Raw genomic sequence first — 21,088 nt, 5'->3', positions numbered from 1 at the left:
GGAAAAAACAGGCTCCAGTAAATTTTTCCTAGAAAGTAGAGAGAATGGGTTTCAGCACTGCACAGTATATTGCAACTCCTTCCCGACTCCACCATCATAAAACAGAAGCAGCCACGAGACAATGGATAAATGAACGAGTGTGGTACACTTAAAAAAAAAAAAAGAACTTTATTGACTCCAAAGTTTGAGGTTATTGTAATTTTTCACTGTCACAAAATATTAATATTCTTTTGATTTTTCCCTCTCAGCCAACTCTAAAGTGTAAAAGGCAGAATTTGCTGACAACCATGGCAAAAACGGGCTTGCAGGCTGTAAATTGGTAGATTTAGAGGGTGAGGTCCTGCACACACTCATGTGGCTGTCAAAGGCCTCCTATTGAGGTACATCCACCCCATGGACATCAACGTCTTCTCCTTCTTCTTCTTCTTCTTCTTCTTCTTCTTCTTCTTCTTCTTCTTCTTCTTCTTCTTCTTCTTCTTCTTCTTCTTCTTCTTCTTCTTCTTCTTCTTCCTCCCCACACCCTTTCACTTTTCATTTTCACTTAACGGTGGATTCCTATCTTTTTCCTAGAAGCCAAAACCATCTGATACCAGAAAAGATAAACAAAGTCCACAATTAGTTTCAGAGTTGACCAAACATGATTTCATGCTTTTCTCATAGACAACACTCAGTAGTTCTGTGTTTGGTTGAAGCTTTGTCTGTTCAGCGAGTCTTTGGCTTGACCTGGGAGGGGTTGTTTGTAACAAGGATTAATGCAGAGGATCAGAAAAGAATTCCAAAGAAGGGAAGGGAAGAGTTAAAACAGTAGGAGGGTAACCCTTGAGGGTTATGTAGTAGTGAGCCCCTGAAATATTTGACAGAAGCAGAAGTTGATCATAAAAAGAATGATAGAAAGCAAAACTAAGGCAGAGTCACTAGGAAGTCATCAAGGACAGACCTGAGGTTCAAGGCGTGACAGGTGGAAGAAATTCAGGAGCCTTAGTCTGATGACAGACACAGAGTAAGTTTATCCTGTATCAGAAACAGAGAGCTAAAGTAATCAACGAAAGCCAACACCACGCTTAGCGCTAGTTGGTAGCAAGCTGGACCACATCTGTGAAAAGAGAGAAGAAAAGGGACGTGACAAGGCTTTAGGTAGGATGGCTCACTAAGACTTTACGCAAACAGGAAAAAAATCACACAGCGCCCCAGAATTACAAAAGACTGCCCCAAAATGATATGAGCCACACTACATGAAACGGTGCATGGTGGTGGCTCATTATGTTGTATTTTTTAATTCCCGACGTCATCGCTGTTCTCTTGTAAGTAGTGGCATGTGGTTTTTAATATGGCTTCTGGGGTTAGTGCTCTGAGAATTAGCAAGGCCTTTGCTTCACTAACTTTGTTTTCAAATTAAATATGAACCTACACCCCATAACTCCAGATAAAAAATTAGTCCCTAGTGTTGTCATATTTTCACAAAAGGACGCCAAGCCCAGAGACTTTTACAGACAATCAGACTCTGAACAAATTTCTTAGCATTATTAAGAGCTGAACTGAAAATATACTTCCAGAATCTCCAGGCTTCTTACTTTAAACAAGCATGTTCCCATGTTTCTTTAAGAACACATCACACTAGCAGGTTTGAGGGGAAGGTATTTGTTCTTTTGTTTGTTTTGTTTTCTGTTGTTGGAGTTTGAGGAGCTGGGGAAATAGAAGAAAGACCATGCAAAGGAACCTCTGTCTGTCAGCTCCAGACTCCTGCCACAATGTCCTGGCCCTTAGGGAAAGGAAAGTGTTAACTAGCAAGGACAATTTACAGCTCAGTTGCTCCCTTTCTCTCCATCTTGGAGAGCAAAGCAGTCAGCTAGAAACTGTTATAAATATCAGGAATGCCAAGGCATTTGATCCTGTACTGCTCACTGCTCAGAAGTCTGGCTGATCAATAGACATTGCTTTAATGGCCATGTTTCCTGAGCACTGCAGATAGTTTGAGCGTAAAGTTTATATTCCTTTTATGTTCTTCCTTACACAAGAATAATAGGTAAAATTGTAATGATCATGGAAGTCCTACATTATATATAAAATGTGCTATAAGACACTTCGAGTTTTAGTTCCTTAATTTTGTAATCAAACCAGTCTTTGCAAGTTCGACGAGGTCATTTATTTTAAGGTTACTAAAACGTGCAAGATGCTTTACAAAGAAAATTTTCGTGGGGGTAGGTGTGTCTAGTCGTTAATGTCACAGTCCAGGTTCAGCTTCCAGGAGGAACACTGACACAGAACTTTTATCAAGCACACATCCTCTGGCGTAGCGTGAGCCTTGCTTCGCGTCCAGCCTCTGCTTTACTGTATGCCTCGCCCATTGCTCTGACATCCCTGTTCGTCTCTGTCCTGCAGATGGTTCTGTGAGGGAAAGGAGCTGTACAACAGTCCTGACATTCAGATCCGAGGCGACGGAGAGGAGCTGCACACCTTGGTCATTGCTGAGGCCTTTGAGGACGACACAGGTCGCTACACGTGTCTGGCTACAAACCCCAACGGCTCAGACACCACATCCGCAGAGGTGTTCATTGAAGGTAAGGAGGGCGTGGAGGGGTGAAGTGTGAATGGTCTTCTGGCTGTCCTCCAGGCCTCCCTGCAGTCCTGGGAATAGAATTTTCCAGTGCAAACAGTGCTGTGGTGGTGTGGGTCAAACCTCATTTCTCCTGAACCAATCTGGAAGTCCACCGAACTCTCCCTTGAACCGTTCTGACACCTAGGCGTGCATCAACTTGTTCCTTTTCATCTCCGCCACGTTTAACTTGAATTTATTTACAATATGAAGCACACAGTTTAGTTTTTCTCTCAAGTAAATGAAGTATGAAATTGTAATTGAAACACTGTATCATCCAAAGTTATAAAAGATTTAGGGAGTTACTCATTGGGATTAGAAGTGATGAGTATTTTGAAACATTTTCATTTTTACTAAATTTGAGCATTGTGCTTTTGTTGTTGCTGTTGTTAAGACTCCTTTATTTCCACTAATTAACCACGAACTTGAATGAATTGGTGAGGATGATTTCAAAAACTAATGCTGTAAGAGCAGTTTGAGAGAATGGAATACTTCTTTCTTTTTTTATTCTTGCCATTCATTTTTATTTCGTGACTCCTTTGCCGCTACCCACACCCACCCCTGCACAGTGTGTATATACATCTTACTTTACTTTGAAAAAAAATCAAAATTGTCTGGAAAATTTAGCCTACTGTTTATTTTCATTTAGTCATTTTAAAAATTAACAATTATAAATATATATATATATACTTTTTATATAATTGTATTCACAGCCATATAATTAGACTCAAACTTTCCCCTACAATGTAGCCCTCACAGGGACCATAGACAGAACTGACTCTTATTCTTTGCCTCAAAATGGAGCTTGTAGCCAACCTGGAAGAGCCTAAGACACTCTATCACAAAAGGATCACACATTCCACTTTCAGTAACTCACAGACATGCCTTTATTCCTGGGCTAATTCCAATCTTGCTGTGAAATAGTCCCAATCTGGTTTTACCTTTTACCAGCTTCAGGGTTCATCAGCTGGAAGGAGTTTGGATGCTGAGATCCTGAGGAAAATTAACAGATGGATGAGTATTTCACGCCACTTCTTTCCTCTTCCCTGCTTCTTCTTCATTCCTTTTGCTATTTAAGACTTTCAAGAGCTGAGCCTGGACACGGTGGTACCTGTAAATCCAGCACTTGGGAGGTAGAGTCAGGAAGAGCGGAATTTAAGGCCAGCTTAGACTCCATGAGACATTATCTTATGTGTGTGTGTATTATCTTCATATATATATGAAGCTGAGTAGAAAATCTTATACACCGATATTAACTTTAGATCAGAGAATGGAATACTTCTATTATTCATTCATTAATCATTGTTTTAACAAGACCAAGCCTTGTGAAATTGGAAAACTTGGTTACCAAAGTATCATAGTTTAGGTAATATAACTATTTCTGGATCAGTACCAATAGTTTTAAGTAATCGGAGGTGCTTTACACCACACTTCTCAGATTACCTTTTAATCTACGATGTCATGGTTATCTCATAAATCAATTGCTTCTTAAAACAATAGCTAAAATTTCAAACAAGCACGAAAACACTAGAGGCCTCTGCTATGTTAACCTTCAGTTATCAGGTATTTTGTCTAATTACGTTATACTTCTTCATTGCCAAAGCAAAAGAAAATACGGTCTGAACTCTTGTCTAGAGCACCTTCAAGAGCTAGCAAAGGAGTTTGAAAAGTAACAAGTGTGGCTGACTGAAAACTGGTACCTTTGCTTTTAAAAGGACTTTCCACCTTGTATAAGGGTTTTCAGGAACCTCTAGCAACCTTGTCCTCTTAAGGAAAGCAAACAGTCCACGGCCAATGCCAATTACCTGTACGCACTTGTAAAGCACACACACACACACACACACACGCACACTCACACAGGCATGCAGATAAATCTCTTTAAGCCTCCCTGTCAGTCCTTTGAGGCATTTCTCTGATTTCCATTTTGCAAATGAGAAACAGACCCAGAAAGTTTGAGAGGGCTCCTCCAATTTAAAGTGCATGTTCTTAACCACTCCACCACACTGGTAAATATTTTCAAGTGCTTCATACATGAAAAATCAATGGCAAAGAGAAGTCTCATCTCATAATGAGTTATTAGTAAACGTCACTAATGAGCAGGTCTATAGTGAATGTCGTGTGGCATTTTAGAACACAGTGAGGATGACTGAAAGAAACCTGCTTGCAGATTACGACACCTTAAAATGCAACACCTCATTTGCTTGGAGGCTTGCTAGAAATAAATGGCAATTTTTTTTCCTATGTGCAGTCTTCCTGTTATACTCATTAAATTCTCTTAAGCCCCTGGTCATCAGTTTTTGTGGGTCTTGATAGTATGTGACCTTAGATACATTGAAGGGAGGATAAAAGAGCTGGGCAAAGCAAGAGAAGGAGCAAATAAGATTCATCTTCCTAAGAATAACATAAACCACTACAGAAACTGGCTAACATTGACCTTGTTAAATATGGATAAATATTAAAGTTTTAAGTGAAAAATTTAAGTGTATATTAACCCCCGAGAGCAATGGCATGAAATGGGAGTCAAGCTCAGGCACATTCTTAGTCTCGCTGAGAGAGAGTCCCAGTAAGCAATGTTTGCATTCACTAATTCCAGCACTGATTGCATGTAGGCCTTGCTCAAACACATCGCCAATTCTACATCAGCAAGGAGCCACTAGAGGTCTACCAGAAGCAAAGAGCTTCTGTAGAGCTTTAAATGTCAACAAAAATCTTTTCTGAATGTTCCCAAACCTACCAGTTAGAAATTATCTAAATGCCATTGATTGGGCCCACAGGACAGCAGTGTCCAAAGGGCCACTTGCCGCCAAACCTGGCAACCTGATTTTGGGACCCACATGGCCGAAAAGAAGGGACCCCCAAGAGTTTTCCCCTGGCCTCCACACACGTGCTGTGGTATATGTGCCATCGTGGGTGTGCGTGAGCACATGCGATAGTAATAGCAACAGGAATGACGTAATAATAAGTAAGATTATGGGTGGGGAGTTGAAACAAATTTAAGAGGTTAAATAATGATTGTGTGTGTGTGTGTGTGTGTGTGTGTGTGTGTGTGTGTGTAAGCACACGCGCGTGCACGCTTCCATGCTCACCTGTGAGTCAAAGATTCAAACCCAGGCATCTGCCTCTTCTTCAGTGCTCCAGAAGAAAAGGAAGAAGAAATTCTTATTATCCCTGAGGCTGCTATGATCCTGGCCTTGCTCTGCTCTTACAGCATTTTTTAGGACACAGTGAACTGTTCTTGGCCATCCTCACATGTATATTTAATGACTGCTATGAAACACGCACTGGTCCCAACCCGAAGCTCACATTAGTGAACACAGCCGTTCTGAAGCTCACATGCCAAAAGAAAGGAGGAGGAGGAGGAGGAGGGGGAGGAGGAGGAGGGGGGAGGAGGAGGAGGATTGAGAGGAGGGGGAGGACCCAAAAAAACTTAAAAATCCAAGACCTGGCAAGTCTATGAAGGAAATAAAGAAAGCTGGGTGGGTGGAAAGCCACTCTGGAGAGGTGACGTTTGACCTAAAACCAAGAGAGAAGAGCAGGAAAAAACTAGGGAAAATTCCAGGCAGAGAGAAGACATGCAAACGCCCTGGGTGGGGAAGACCAGGAGGGCAGAAGGAACCAAAAGAAATTCAAGGTACCTAGACATCATCAGCCGGGTGATGGGGACAAAGGCAACTTAGAAATGAAAAGGTTTGTTTTAGCTCAAACTTCCAGGTTTGGGTTCATTATTTCCAGAAAGTCAAGGTGGCCAGAACTTGAAGCAGCTAGGCACATGACATCCATAGTCAAGAGCAGAGAAAAATGAAGGCTTGCAAGCTTCATGTTGTTTAATTTGCCCTTTACACTTAGAGAGTCTAAGATCCCCTGCCTAGAGAATAGTGCTGTCCATAGTGGGCTGGGTCTTGCCACATCTATCAGCATAATCAAGACAATCCCCCATGGACACGCTCACAGATGCTCACAGACCAACCTATTTTAAGCAGTCTCCCACTGTCTTCCATGATATATTGTATCAAGTTGACAGTTCAAACCAACCATCATCTGGGCAAAAGGAAGCGGCTTCAGGAAAGGGGGAGCTTGTCAGCAGTGTCCATTCTGATGAGAGGTCAGATTTTGAGGTCAAGGAGCAAACCACTGACTTCAGCAACGCTGGGCATGGTTGGTGACTGTAGCAAGAGGGAATTGGGGGTGCCAGGGGCATCAAGAGTTGAAGCGAGTTGCAAGAAAGTTTGCAAACTATGTAATTGGTAGCAGGTATTAGACGGTCATTTGGGAAGTTTCCCCACGTCACCACCAGAAGCTGGCAGTGTTACGAGATATTATGTGGGGACCCCGAGGGTATCCCGCATGTGCAGGGAAACATACTGGCAGGCTGGCAGGCAGGCAACCCACTCTATGGGGGCATGGCGGCGGAGCAGCGGGTGGGTACTACATTCCCACGGAAATGGTTTATTATAATAGAGAGATGGAGAAAAGATAGGAAAGAGGGAGAGAAGAGAGAAGGGACTTCAAGGGGTGCACACCTCATGGGAGTGGAGAAAGAAAGGAAGGGACAGAATTTTTCCTTAAGAAGAGGCTTCTACATCAGGACACAGGGCAGCCCCAAGGGGTAGGACTTCAAGGGGCGGATCAGAATATTAACAGGCAGTATCTGGAAAATGGTATGAGGTCATAAGGATGGTTTGTTTGCAGTCTGTTTTCAGGGCAGGAGTTACTGGAATATGTTTATATGCCGATGAAAAGACATAATGGGGGAAAATTAGATTATGCAGAAGAGAGGGAGATTAAGATATAAAGTCCTTAAGTGAGAGGAGAATGTGGCTCACATGTGTACAGGATGGGGAAAGAGGTGCCTCTCCTGGGCTAGATAGTAAAGGAAGAGTCTCAAGAATATGTAAATAGGAAAAATAAACAACATGTGAAATAAATTCACCCCAATTTTCCACCACTCTCTCCTCCTACCTGTCAAATGAATTATAGGGATTGGTATAGCTTTAAGAATTCTGGAAGATCTCATCCACTTCTCCTTCGCTGGGCCATCCATGTGCCCCTCCTAGGGTCTTTCCCTGTTAGCTAGCCTCTCTGAAGCTGTGGTTGGAGTCTGGCCATCCATTCCCTCACATCTAGTATCCATCCCTGGTGCATGGGCAGGCTTTTGGGAGCCCAGTGACTGTGGTGTGGTGCCTTGTGCAGCCTTGGTGCAGTGGGGAGGGGCTTGGACCTGCCTAGGCTCAGTGTGCCGGGCTCTGCTGACTCCCCATGGGAGACCTCGATTTGGGGGATGTGGGGATGTGGGGTGGCTTGGGAGGGAGGGTTGGGGGGTGGGAGGAGGGAGGAGATGGGATCTATAGGTGGTTTGTGGAGTGAGTAGAAAATGTCTTAATAAAGAAAAATGAAAAATAAAAGAATTCTGGAAGGAGGCAGGGTGGGGCCTCTGGAAACTGGTGCGAAGGAAACTGGCTTGAACTAGACCTTGTGGACATGAAGGACGTGGATCTGGAGGGGAGGACAGGAAGTCAGCATCGCAGCCAGAGAGGCTGGACAGGAATGCCAAAGAAAGAGGCAAGGAGGCAGGTACCGCTTGACATGAGTCTGTATTCACTCCATGCTGAGTAACCAGATGAGTGAGATTTGGAAATAAGCCATGATGTAGCACGGGCAAATGTTCCTTCTGCTCCCAGGAGATCAAGCCCCAAATGCCAGACAGACCACTGTGGTGTACCAGTGTCTGACGTCAAATGGATTTCCAAGCACATATTCCTTCTGCTAGATTTTTTTAATTAGAATTTTTATTGATTTTTAAAATATTTCCTATTAAATTTTTTCATTTATTTTACATACCAACCAGTTTCCCCTCCCTCCTCTCTTCCAGTTCCCTCCCCACACCTTCTGTCTAACCCCTCCCACCCACTCCTCCTCCATTCAGAAAGGGGCCCTCCCATGGGTGTCAACAAAGCATGGCATATTAAGTTGAGGCAGGATCAAGCTCCTCCCCCTGCACCAAGGCTGGGTGAGGCATTTCAGCCTGGGAAATAGGTTCCAAAATGCCAGCTCAAGTGACAGGGTCAGGTTCTGATCCCACTGCTAGAGACCAAGCTACACATCTGTTATCCATATACAGAGGTCAGTCCCATGCAGGCTCCCTAGCTGTCGGTCCAGAGTCTGGGAGCTCCCACGAGCTCAGGTCAGCTGTCTCTGTGGTTTCCCCATCATGATCTTGACCCCCCCTTACTCATACAATCCCTCCTCCCTCTCTTCAACTGGACTCCTGGAGCTCAGCCCAGTGCTTGGCTGTGAATCTCTGCACCTGCTTCCACCAGTTACTGGATGAAGGTTCTATGATAACAATTAGGGTAGTCACCAATCTGATTACAGGGGAAGGCCAGTTCAGGCACCCTCTCCACTACTGCTAGGAGTCTTGGCTGGGTCATCCTTGTGGATTCCTAGGAGTTTCCCTGGTACCAGGTTTCTCCCTAACCCCAAAATGGCCCCCTCTATCAAGATATGGCCCTCCTCCATCCAGCCCCCAGCTCAACCAACCCAATCCCTCATGTTCCCATTCCTCCACTTCCTCCCCTCCACCTTCCCCTCTCCCCAACCCCAGTCTACCTAGGACATCTCATCTATTTCCCCTTCCCAGGGCAATCCATGTATACCTCTTAGGGTCCTCCTTGTTAGCTAGCTTCTCTGGGATTGTGGATTGTAGCCTGGTTATCCTTTGCTTTACATCTAATACCCACTTACCAGTGAGTACATACCATGTTTGTCTTTCTGAGTCTGGGTTACCTTACTCAGGATAATTTTTTTTCTAGTTCCATCCATTTGCCTACAAATTTCAAGATGTCATTGTTTTTTACAGCTGAGTAGTACTCCGTTGTATATATGTGCCACATTTTCTTTATTCATTCTTCCATTAAGGGGCATCTAGGTTGTTTCCAGGTTCTGGCTATTACGAACAATGCTGCTATGAACATAGTTGAGTAAGTGTCCTTGTGGTATGACTGAGCATCCTTTGGGTATATGCCCAAGAGTGGTATAGCTGGGTTTTGAGGTAGATTGATTCCCAATTTTCTGAGAAACCACCATACTGGTTTCCAAAGTGGCTGTACAAGTTCGCACTCCTACCAGCAGTGGAGGAGTGTTCCCCTTACTCCACATCCTCTCCAACATAGGCTGTCATTAGCATTTTTATCTTAACTATTCTGATAGGTTAAGAGGGTATCTCAGATTCCTTTTGATTTGCATTTCCCTGATAGTAAGGATATTGAACAATTTTTTTAGGTGTATCTTGGCCATTTGAGATTCTTCTGTTGAGAATTCTCTGTTTAAATCTGTACCCCATTTTTAATTGGATTATTTGGTATTTTGATGTCTAGTTTCTTGAGTTCTTTATATATTTTGAAGATCAGCCCTCTGTCAGATGTGAGGTTGCTGAAGAACTTTTCCTATTCTGTAGGCTGCCTTTTGTCTTATTGACAGTGTCCTTTGCCTTACGGAAGCTTCTCAGTTTCAGGAGATCCCAATTATTAATTGTCTATCTCATTATCTGTGCTATTGGTGTTATATTCAGGAAATTGTCTCCTGTGCCAGTGCATTCAAGGCTATTTCCTACTTTCTCTTCTATCAGGTTCAGTGTAACTGGATTTATGTTGAGGTCTTTGATCCACTTGGACTTGAGTTTTGTGCAGGGTGATAGATATGGACCTATATGCATTCCTCTACATTTGAACAGCCAGTTATGCCAGTACCATTTGTTGAAGATGCTTTCTTTTTTTCCATTATATAATTTTGGCTTCTTTGTCAAAAATCAGGTGTTCATAGGTGTGTAGATTTACATCAGGGTCTTCAATTCAAATTCATTGATCTACCTGTCTGTTTTTATGCCAATACCAAGTTGTTTTTATTACTATAGCTCTATAGCAGAGCTTGAAGTCAGGGATGGTGATACCTCCAGAAGTTCCTTTATCATACAGGATTATTTTAGCTATCCTGGGTTTTTTGTTTTTCCATATGAAGTTGAATATTGTTCTTTTGAGGACCAGAAAGATGGCTCAGTCATTAAAGGCTAGGCTCACAACCAAAAATATATTACATATTTTAAAATGATTTTTCCTAACATTTTATGAAAAGCCAATGGATTGCTTTGCCTTTTACAGTGGCTGCGTGCGTCAAAATTAGATCATTATCAGGATGGAGGGAGTTGATCCTGGAGTGGTGCCTGGCATGTGATGCTGGCTATTCTGAAGATCATCACAGAAATAGTATTTTCCTTTAAAAAAAAATCTAAAGAGTGCATGTGTGCACACACACACACATATACACACATAAAAAAAAAAATAAAATAAAATCATGCATAGCCTGACTAAGATAGCCCTGTGATTTTTCTCTGTGTGTATGTGTTGCTGGGAACTGAAGCCAGGGTTTCCGGCATGCTAAGCACACACTGTACCATCAACCCAATGGTCACTTTTAGTATGTTGCCATTTCTTATCTTTTTCCTGTGTGTGCTCTCTACTTTAAATAGCCTTTGGTACCTGGTTTGTTTGTTTGTAGTTTAAATTATTGTTCCCAAGCATCTACCCAGGTCATCAACATCCCTCTTTTCTGATCAGCAAGTAGCACACAGGAGCAGACATTAGCGGGAGGGAGGTTCAGCGGGAGGGAGGTTCAGCGGGAGGGAGGTTCAGCGGGAGGGAGGTTCAGCGGGAGGGAGGTTCAGCGGGAGGGAGGTTCAGCGGGGAGGGAGGAACTGCCTGCCCTCAGGTGAGGATTTGGTCTGTTACAGCCTGCTGCAGCTGCTTTGACACCTGAGACACAAGGTGACATTGGCATTCCACAAGGGCTGGACAGGTGCAGAAAACACTCCAGAGACACTAATGTTTTTACCTTTTAACTCTTTCTCAGATGATCAAACCCAGGGTCTTCCATGTGCTAGTCAGGCGCTCTGCAGCTGTGCTGTATAGCACAGTCCAAAGAAGTCTGTCTGTCTATTTGTCTGTCTGTCTGTCTTTGTTTTGTTTAAGACAAGATTTCTTTAGTAGTCCAGACTGACCTTAAACTCACTAGAATCCTGCTCTTCTAGGATACAAATTCAGTCCCATATCACAATGCCTGGCTCCTAGAGTAAGTCTTTTGTTCTTGTTCCTTCTGTAAGGTGGTGGTGGTGGTGGTGGTGGTGGTGGTGGTGGTGGTTGTTCGGACAGGGTCAGACTAGTTAAAGCTAGTCTGGGACTCAGCTCCTTAAGTAGTCCAGATTAACCTTAAATTCAAGGTTATCCTCCTGCCTCAGTCTCCCAAGGGCTGTAAAAAGAGGCGTAAGCCACCACATATAGGAAGAATGATTTTTTTTTTTTTCTTTTGGTTTTTCGAGACAGGGTTTCTCTGTGTAGCTTTGCGCCTTTCCTGGAACTCGCTTTGGAGACCAGGCTGGCCCCGAACTCACAGAGATCCGCCTGCCTCTGCCTCCCGAGTGCTGGGATTAAAGGCGTGTGCCACCACCGCCCGGCAAGGAAGAATGATTTTTTAGAAGGGCCAGCAACATGACTCAGCAGGTGAAGGCACTTGCCACAAAAGCCTGGCAATGTGAGTTCAATCCCCAGAACCTACGTAAGAGAGTGGATGGAGAGAACTGACTCTATAGAGTTGCCCACTGACCTACACATGTGTACTATGACATTTGTGCCCCTCTACACACACAAATTTTTTTAAACAAGAATGACTTAGAATAGAAATCGTCAGAGGAGAAGTATCATATTTCTTACACACTAGGAATGTTTGGAGTCAGGTGAGAATAGCCGTTTCTCTCCCATATTTCTGAGCAGGCCAAGACAGCCTGGGACCATATCCGCAGGACTTTGTTCCCCTCACAGTCAATTTTATGATCCAATTAAGCCGCTATCTCAGAATAGCCCTGCCCATACTGATAACAGCCTTTCTTGGTAGTTTCTGGGGACTCCCCTGCTTAGCCCCTCCCACCTCCGCATCCCAGAGAAAGCTTCCTTCTCCTCTAAAGCCTGCTTCCAGGCTTCCAGGTACTTTGCCTGTTTTTTTCTATGCAACCTCCCCTCCCCAGCAGCTAATCCTGCAATCCTGTCCCCGTCACCACCCTCAGTCATCACCACCCACAGTGTCCCGTCAACAAACTCCAGGCCTTCAGCTCTAGCCTGGAAACCTGCCCTATGTATCGAACTGGTCTCAACTGCTCCTTGTCCAGCTCCACACACTCCACTCCCTGTCCCCAAACAAGCCTTGCAATTCCCTAACCGCATGTACTCATTCCAGCAGAGGCTAAAGGCCAGCCCTTGGCTAGCATGGAAATAAGCACTCTGAGGAGTTCAGATATGTACAGCCTACAAGGTCACGGGGGTGGGGGTGGGGGGGGGTGGCAATTCAAAACAAGAGTGCGGCTTGTCACCACCTCTGCGAACGAACGAACGTACCTACCAGCTCGGTTCTTCCATTTTCCTGCCTATGCATCAGGCATAACTTACTTACCACCTCTGCGAACGAACGAACGTACCTACCAGCTCGGTTCTTCCATTTTCCTGCCTATGCATCAGGCATAACTTACTTCTCGGTGAAGTTCTAATGGGGTCTAATAATCCAGTGGTGCTACGGGCCAAGCTGACTGCTGAGTAAATATTAAATATTCACAGTTTGGTACCTCAGTACTCAGAGGATTGCCACCCGGGCAGAAAGGATAGGTGCTACGCACGGTGTGAGCAACAGGCACTGAGAATTCAGAGAAGACGGCAAAATGATGACCTTACAAGACAGAACAGCAAGCCTGTGTCCTAGGAAAGTGGGTTCAGAACTGCAGATAAACAACAAGATAAACATTGAAACCTGGCAAGACAGGCTGCTCTCTCCCTCCCCTCCATCCTTAGGAGCCTTCCTTGCTCACTGCTTGGAAGTGCAAGCCCACTCCATTCCTGTCGCTGCCCACACCCCTCTCCTGCTTTCTCTTTTCCCTGTTTTACCATATAAGGTATTTAGTTCTTGCTCCTCTATCTGTGTGCTCACAAGAACAGGACTCTACGTGTGTGTGTGTGTGTGTGTGTGTGTGTGTGTGTGTGTGTGTGTGTGTGTGCTGAATTTCTTTGGGACCACACCCCGGCTCCCTAAGTACTGTTCACCAAAGAGGACATTGCAATTCTGTGGATCAGGATCTTGCGACTTATAAATGCTGAAACTTCTGGCAAGGAAATCATGAAATCAGTTGCATGTCAGATATGAGGAGTTCTCATGTAGACTCCGACATCTTCTCGTGCCTTAACAGGAAAGGTGTGCGCTAGGAAAAATTAATCTGACATTAAGAGAAGGGTGGATTTGTGAGGAAAAGAAACAGGAGGACATGGGCCTTTGTGGCAGTTCAGGAGCCAGGTGAAGAACACCCACACTGAAGAAGGAGGGAACAGAACAAGCATTCCAGCAGGGTTACCTCAGCATGACTGTTTTCAAGGTCAACAAGAGACCTGAGAGACTTACTGCAGTAGAGGCATGGGAGGGAATTCAAGCAGTCCTCCGAGAGAACTGAGTGTACATAGACATTCTATATGTACTGATGGGTACCGTGTGCAAACTTCATTGAGTAGGAATCCATTTGTCTACCTGTGTACACAAATGTATGTGTGTCGATGGATTAAACTGAAAAGCATATGCCAGGTATCTATCAAATAGTGTTGAGGAAGCTGCCCACTGATCCTACCCAATTTACATAAGTCTGTACTTCATGATTATTTTTTTAAATATATTTTCATTAATTATTTGGCAACTCTGCACATGCATGAAATCTATTTTAGTCACATATGCATGTATTGTAAGGTAATTTGAAAACCCCGAATGAAAATTTTATTCTAAAAGAAACATCAGAAATTTAAATCTGTTGTTTAAAATATCATGATACCCAGTAGGTACCCACTGAAGGTTGAGGCTGGTGAGATAATTTAGTACACTGGCAGAGGAACTGGCACTCAGGCATGAACTCAACCCCTAGATCCAATAAGATGTCAAGACAGACATCCAAATTTGAAAGTTCCGCTGACCTCCACATGCACAGGCACGCACACACACACACACACACACACACACACACACACACACGATAAAAATAAATATTTAAATATTAAAAATAAATATTTAAAGTGCAAGGGCTGGGGAGAGGGCTCACTGGAAAAGAATGGTTGCTGTACGGACATGAGGACCTGAGTTTGAGTTCCTACCACTCATGTAAAAAGCCATACATGGCTGTATCAGAAAGCAGAGCATTGAGGGGTGGAGACACGCGGACTGACTGGTTGAGCAGCCAGCTTAACTGAAACAGTGAGCATCCAGGACAGGGAGAAGCCCTGTCTCAAGGCAATAAGGCAGACAGCTGCAGAAGGAAGTCACAGCATCCCTCTCTGGTCTCCACACACACTCATGGGCATGAATACACACTCACCAGCATGTTCCACAACACTCACACACACATAAAACAAACTAGTTTTAAAAATCAAATACAGTTTAACTTGAGCTAAAAATACAACAAGTTGACCCTTAGTTCGGGAACAAAATGAGTTTGGGAGGATGTGATCCAAAAATCAGGGAGCCTATGAATTCAGTAGTGAAGCCACTATCCCACGCAGATGAAGGGTCAGGAAGCCAAGTCTGACTCATGAGTGGTAAAGACATCAGCAGCCCACACCTTGTGATCCCCCAGGGTTAAAGTTTAAAACCATGGGCATTTTTCCACAAAGACACTCACATCTGTCTCCTAGTTGTCTAGCTATGAGGAAGGATGGATGGCTGTGATGGCCAACGTGATAAAAATGAAGCTAATAATAAGCCCGACATGGCAAGAACAGTGGTCTAGAGCAAGCTATTAATAGTACTTTTAAAAGATTATTTTCTGAAGAAACAGTAAAAAGGGATTTGACACTGAATCATCCTCAGTTTCGTGTGCATTTGTAGCACAAATAAGGCTGCATGTTACTATTACAAATGAAGACCATTACTCTGGAATTCTTCTAGAAGCTAATGCCACCCACATCCTAACTGTGTCATGATTTCTAATGTCTTCCCAGGAGCCAGTTCGACAGACTCTGACAGTGAAAGCTTACCTTTTGTATCAAAAGCTGGAGCTATGCCACAGTGAGTGTCTTTGAGTCCCCCCCCCCCCCCCCCCCCCATTGGCCCTTGTAACATGGAAGGGTAGCAACCACTTGGTTTTGAAGCCGAATGTGCTGGGATGGGAAGGGTCAAGCCATGTCCATCAGAGATCAAGTGTTTGCAACTGGGACACCATTTCTGCCTTCACATGAATTTAAATGGTGGGGGTCTGTATTTCATCATGAGTATGCTAAAATTGAGCCAAGTGCTGTTGTTAGCTTCAGAGACAGCCAGGGAACTGATTTGTAAGTAAATGACAGGATCAGTCACACTGAGAGGAAAACTAATTTGGCTATTGCTAAGGTGTGAATGAGGATCAAAAACATTTAATTGGGCCAGATATTGATTTTCTTTTATATAAAAATATTTTGCTAGTTAAGCCTTATATCTGAAAGGACCAGAATTTGGTTATCCCAACAGAGATGTGGGTTACTAGTAAAATGTTACTGTCTCCTTTATTTTACAAAAGCATATTCAAGTCTACCTGAGTTTGGGAGAAAACTCCATTAATGCTGAGATGTGCTAACAAATGTTTTAATTTGCTAGTAAATACGTAACAGTTTTATTTATATATATATATATATATATTAATTTCCCCGACTAGATCCTTACTCATTAATGCAAGTACTGTATTGTAAGACTATTACAATAATAATATAATCATATATAATTTGAAAAGTCATGTCCATTCCACATCAGATAGTCACAGATGTTAAAGGAACGTATAGTGTTGTACACTTTACCTGTCCTGATTCAAGTTCAAGTTCAAGTTAAGTCCTCACAGCCTCTTGGCCATGAGGAGCCTGGAACTTGACTCCTCTAGATTTTTCCTTTCCATTTCACTGAAACTCTGAGCACGAAGACAAAAATGCCAAGCTATCCCCACCCACATTAGAAGCCAGCACAAAGGACAGCTGCTAGCCCTAAAACAAACACTAAAACTGAGTTAAAATATAGGACCCTCACCGTAAAGATGTCAAATATTTGCCTACTGATAAAGACTGGAGTTTTATTTTCTCTTGAGATTATTTTAAGGATAACACCTTAAAAATCTTTGTCCCTGTGAGTTGTCTCTGGCTACTTACCTTTCATCTGTGTGTTTATTAAAGTTCATTCTATCCATGCACTGACCACACAGCTCTTTGTGGCTATCTGTTTTAATGAATTCCAACTTCTGAAACAAATTTTAATAGGAGCAGACTGAGTCTACAAAAAGAAGGCCAGATCTTCTGTAAAATTATTTTTTTAAAAACCTTTGCTGATTTGGAAACAAAAAACAAAAACAAAAAAAAAAACCTAACACTTGCTTCTCTGTTTTCCAGAGCTCAAAAGAAAACCACTTCTGTTTCCTTGACCATAGGAACCTCATCTCCCAAGACAGGAGTGACCACAGCTGTGATTCAGCCCTTATCTGTTCCTGTGCAACAGGTAATTGTGCCTGGAGCTCCCAAGGAGCTGAGTTCATGAGCAGGCTGCTCTGTTTGAAGAATAGGACTTTGAGTCTAACTGACACATTCCCTGGTAACATTTTCTAAGTAAAAACACAGTTAAAGGAAGAAAAACCCACCGTTAATGGTCTCAGTTTAACTCATTGAGAATACTCTCTCCAGGTGGTGGTGGTGTATGCCTTTAATCCCAGCACTTGGGAGGCAGAAGCATGTGAATCTTTGTGAGTTCCAGGACAGCTAGGGCTGTTACACAGAGGAACTCTGCCACAAAAACCAAAACAAACAAACAAACAAATTTAATCAAAAGCACACAGTAACTCAACAGCTCTAGTCACATAGGAAGCTTGGAGAGGATGATGGCACCTGCCCTAGGTCTATCTGTCTGTCTGTCCTCCAGTGTGCCTACTCTCTGTCTTTTCATCCAGTTCTCATCTTATTAGAGAGACCAGGAAAGTTCACACACCAGCAGGAACTTTTCCTGTCTCTGAAGGCCAAACAGTATGGCGTAGAAAAAACAATTCCAATTCTTTGCCTTCACTCTACTGTTTTAATATTGGTTTAATATCAGTACAAGACTGCTTTATCAAAGGAAGACCAGCTACTGGAAAGGAACTGTAGTGAGTTTACTTCTCAAACACCATCAACATTATTTTTTAAGTTAAAAAAAATCTAAATAATAGATGTGATGTAAATCTTTAATTACAACACTTGTAGAAGGCTCCCCTGACACTCTTGGTAGTGAATCTCTCCCTACTGAAGAGATTTGTCTCATGTGAATTCCCATGCCTTCCATCAGCTTTTATTACCTATAACATTATCCATAATATTACCCAGAAGGATTATAGTAACTACTGCATGTCATACATACTTTGTAGCATGTAGAGGATGAAATCAGTAGAGAAAAGACACTTTTGTTCACAAAACTTGAGAAGAATCAACAAAATGGCAGATACAATAGATAATTCCTTTAAACTCCTGAACCAGAACGACATTTCTAAAATTATCTCTGGTCAAATCCACAGGCAGTTTCTGTCCAAAAGTTTGACTTTAAAATATTGACAGGCGTTTATTGGGATGGGAAGCACTGTGCTAGACACTTGATTGCAGAAAGAAGTCATCAGCCCCACTCCTTTCCAGTCTATAGACTCCGCTGGGGAGAACCTGAGATCCTTCCTAACGTGGCTGAATTCATTGTGAAATACAGAACGGAAAAATATACAGTGGCATATAGATGCAAACGCAATCATTATGTGCAGAGTGCATTTCAAGTGGTTTATTTCTACAGGAATACTGAGTAATGCATCCTAGTTTGCAGATGTGAGGTGGAGGTGCTCATCATTTCTTCCTGGTGGGCACAACGAGTGGGAAAGTTTAACACTTGAGAGTCAGAGTGCCCGGGTTCGAATCCCAGCTCTTACTAAAGGGACTTTTGAACAAACGTCTCTGGGCCTAATTCCTTCATCTGCAGAATGGAGATTGTCATGCCAACAGTCTCACAGCAGTGTTCTGAAGGGTCTCTGAGATGGTCTTCATATGACATTTCAAACAATGTCTGACATGGAGCAGTACTATAAATGTGACCATATAGTCTTTGGATGTCAAAGACAGTGAAAAGTGAGACACAGACCTCCCAAATGACAAGCCTTTGACAAGTAAAAAGTCTTTCAGGGACAATGAGTAGACCTTACTCTGTAGCAGTACTCTGTACTCACTGCTGTAGCAGCTCCAGAGCACTGTGATGTGCCATGATGTATTCAGACACATGGTATCAGATTGCTATCAATTTATAAGTGGATAAATCCAGATTACTTGAAAATAAGCAATTTAACACTCGCACACAAATTTTCATTCACTACTTTTTATTTTCCATTCACAATTCTGGAACCTTTTACTTCCCCCTGAGATGGATGCTAGTCAATAAACTTTTCAGGACCTTGAGCTTTTTACACATCAGTAAATGAGTTTCACTTCTTTCCCTCGTATTTCCTATTCTCCTTTATTGAAAGAATTCACATGAAAAATTAGATAGGTAGATGTTCCCATAATTTACTATGCTCTTCATTGCCAATAGCTTATCTTTTTGATTCAATGAATCCAGACTGTATTTTAAAATAAAATATAGTGTCTGTGAGAACTTCTAAACAGACCCCTGTGGAAGTCCCACACACAGAAATCCATTTGGTAATAGCATTTAAAAGCTCCCAGATTCCCCTAGGACCCGGGGAACTCTTACCTCCAATATCCTTTTGAAGAGAGAAGAGGAACAGATGTGAAATGAGGGAGCTGAACAATGTCTGTGCTGTAAGAGCAGGCTGGCGGGTGATGGATGACGAGACTTTCATACGCTCGATTCATTCAAGTGGAGGAATCTCACAGTGAAAGGTTTCTTTGGTCTATCTTTTCAGAGATTTATATATTGAGAATCCGATCCATGTGTCTCTACTCTTGCAGGTTCACAGTCCGACTTCGTATCTCTGCCGACCCGATGGAGCCGCCACGGGCTGTCTTCTTCCTGTTTTTACTAAGGTCTGACATCTGGAAGTCTCATTCTCTGTGTTTGCTTTAGTCCTTACATTTCATTCACATGTGACTTTATGTAGCAGCCTTTAAGATTTGAAATGAAGATATTAATAGGCAGGTCATCATGGTTACCTTAGGGGATAGGTAGGTATTCATTGAATAATGACTGTGTGGCCATTTTCTTAGGCAAGGTTTGAGAAACATGGCAGGCAAAACCAGATATCTGATCTAATGGGAAAGCCAAGAGAAGTATGAATAATAAGATAGAATTCATTATTTAAATTTTTTCTTTCTTTATAGCTGGGCACGGTAGCATATGCCTATAGTCCCAGCAGTTAGAGGCTGAGGTAGGAGGATTTTTAAGAGTTTGAGGCCATGACTGGTCTGTACAGTGAATCCCAAGAATTAATCAGTTTCCCTTTTTACTCCCAATGAAATCTCTTGAAAGATCTAGGAAGCTTCACAGGAAGAAAAAAAAATACAAATAAGCAAGCAAACAAATAAGCACAAAACCTAATTTTCCATTTAAGTTGCTAAAATACATCGCCAAGTTGAATGAGTCTCGTGTTACTGGATGACTGCAGAAGTCAGAAACCAGTCCATGTAGATTTTCTTTCTTTCTTTTTGAGGAAAAGTCTAAAGCTTAATTGAAAGACATTTTAAAAGGCCAAAGAGGAGGAAAGATAAGCCATTTTCATGTCAAAAGACTAATGAAGTCATTAGTTCCCAGCTATAGCTAATGCAAATTTAGCTGAACTCCCAAAAGTTCCTTGTTTCTATCCATTTGTTTGATATAGAATTTAGCAACCTGGTTCTAAGAGTTATGACATATATATATTGTGTGTATATATATATATATATATATATATATATATATATATATACATATACAAATACCCAGGGTCCTACTGAAGAAGTAAACAGAGCAGTGTTAGGGAAGAAGTACATTTGTCCTATAAGGTATCAAGGCTTCCTAAAGATTATATGATAGTTATAATAAAGCACGTCTAATCTGAAATGCTTTAAAAGCTAAAACTTTGAACATTGATCGAAGGCCTATAGTTGCCGCCTCATGGGACAAGTCTCAGTCAATACACAGGTGTACTAAAAGCACCGTCTAAAAAAATCTCCTTGGGAGACATGAATAAGGTATTTAGAAAACATTAACGAATTCCGTGTTCGCTTGTCTCCGTCTCAGCGTGCGTTCTGTTGCTGTGACAGACACCATGACCGAAAGCAACCTGGGGAGGAAAAGGTTTATTTGGCCTTCACTACCGGGTCCCGGTCCATCATTGAGGGAAGCGAGGGCAAGAACTCACAGCAGAAATCAAGATCACTTCTGCTTACTGGCTAGCTTCCCAGCTTCTGCTCAGCTAACTTT

The 21,088-nt window shown here is 42.6% G+C and overlaps 1 protein-coding gene across 2 annotated transcripts in view; it reads left to right on the top strand.

Annotated features, from left to right (window-relative positions):
• The first annotated feature begins 2,381 nt into the window (after positions 1 to 2,381).
• The window catches only part of Palld (palladin, cytoskeletal associated protein), a 231,073-nt gene continuing 212,366 nt past the window's right edge, over positions 2,382 to 21,088 (top strand). The window contains exons 1-4 of one of the 2 annotated variants that reach the window (XM_052752347.1): positions 2,382 to 2,558; positions 15,655 to 15,721; positions 17,062 to 17,167; positions 19,639 to 19,713. In XM_052752347.1, coding sequence (XP_052608307.1) covers positions 15,714 to 15,721; positions 17,062 to 17,167; positions 19,639 to 19,713 — 189 coding nt within the window. In that variant the 5' untranslated portion in view covers positions 2,382 to 2,558; positions 15,655 to 15,713. The remainder of the gene's footprint in view (positions 2,559 to 15,654; positions 15,722 to 17,061; positions 17,168 to 19,638; positions 19,714 to 21,088) is intronic. The other variant, XM_052752346.1, reaches the window with a different exon arrangement.

Source organism: Peromyscus californicus, unplaced genomic scaffold, assembly GCF_007827085.1.
Source record: "Peromyscus californicus insignis strain IS unplaced genomic scaffold, ASM782708v3 Scaffold_23__1_contigs__length_62951481, whole genome shotgun sequence".
Lineage (NCBI taxonomy): Eukaryota > Metazoa > Chordata > Mammalia > Rodentia > Cricetidae > Peromyscus > Peromyscus californicus.
The sequence above is the reverse complement of the archived record's forward strand: the minus strand, read 5'-3'. Positions and strand labels throughout refer to the sequence as shown.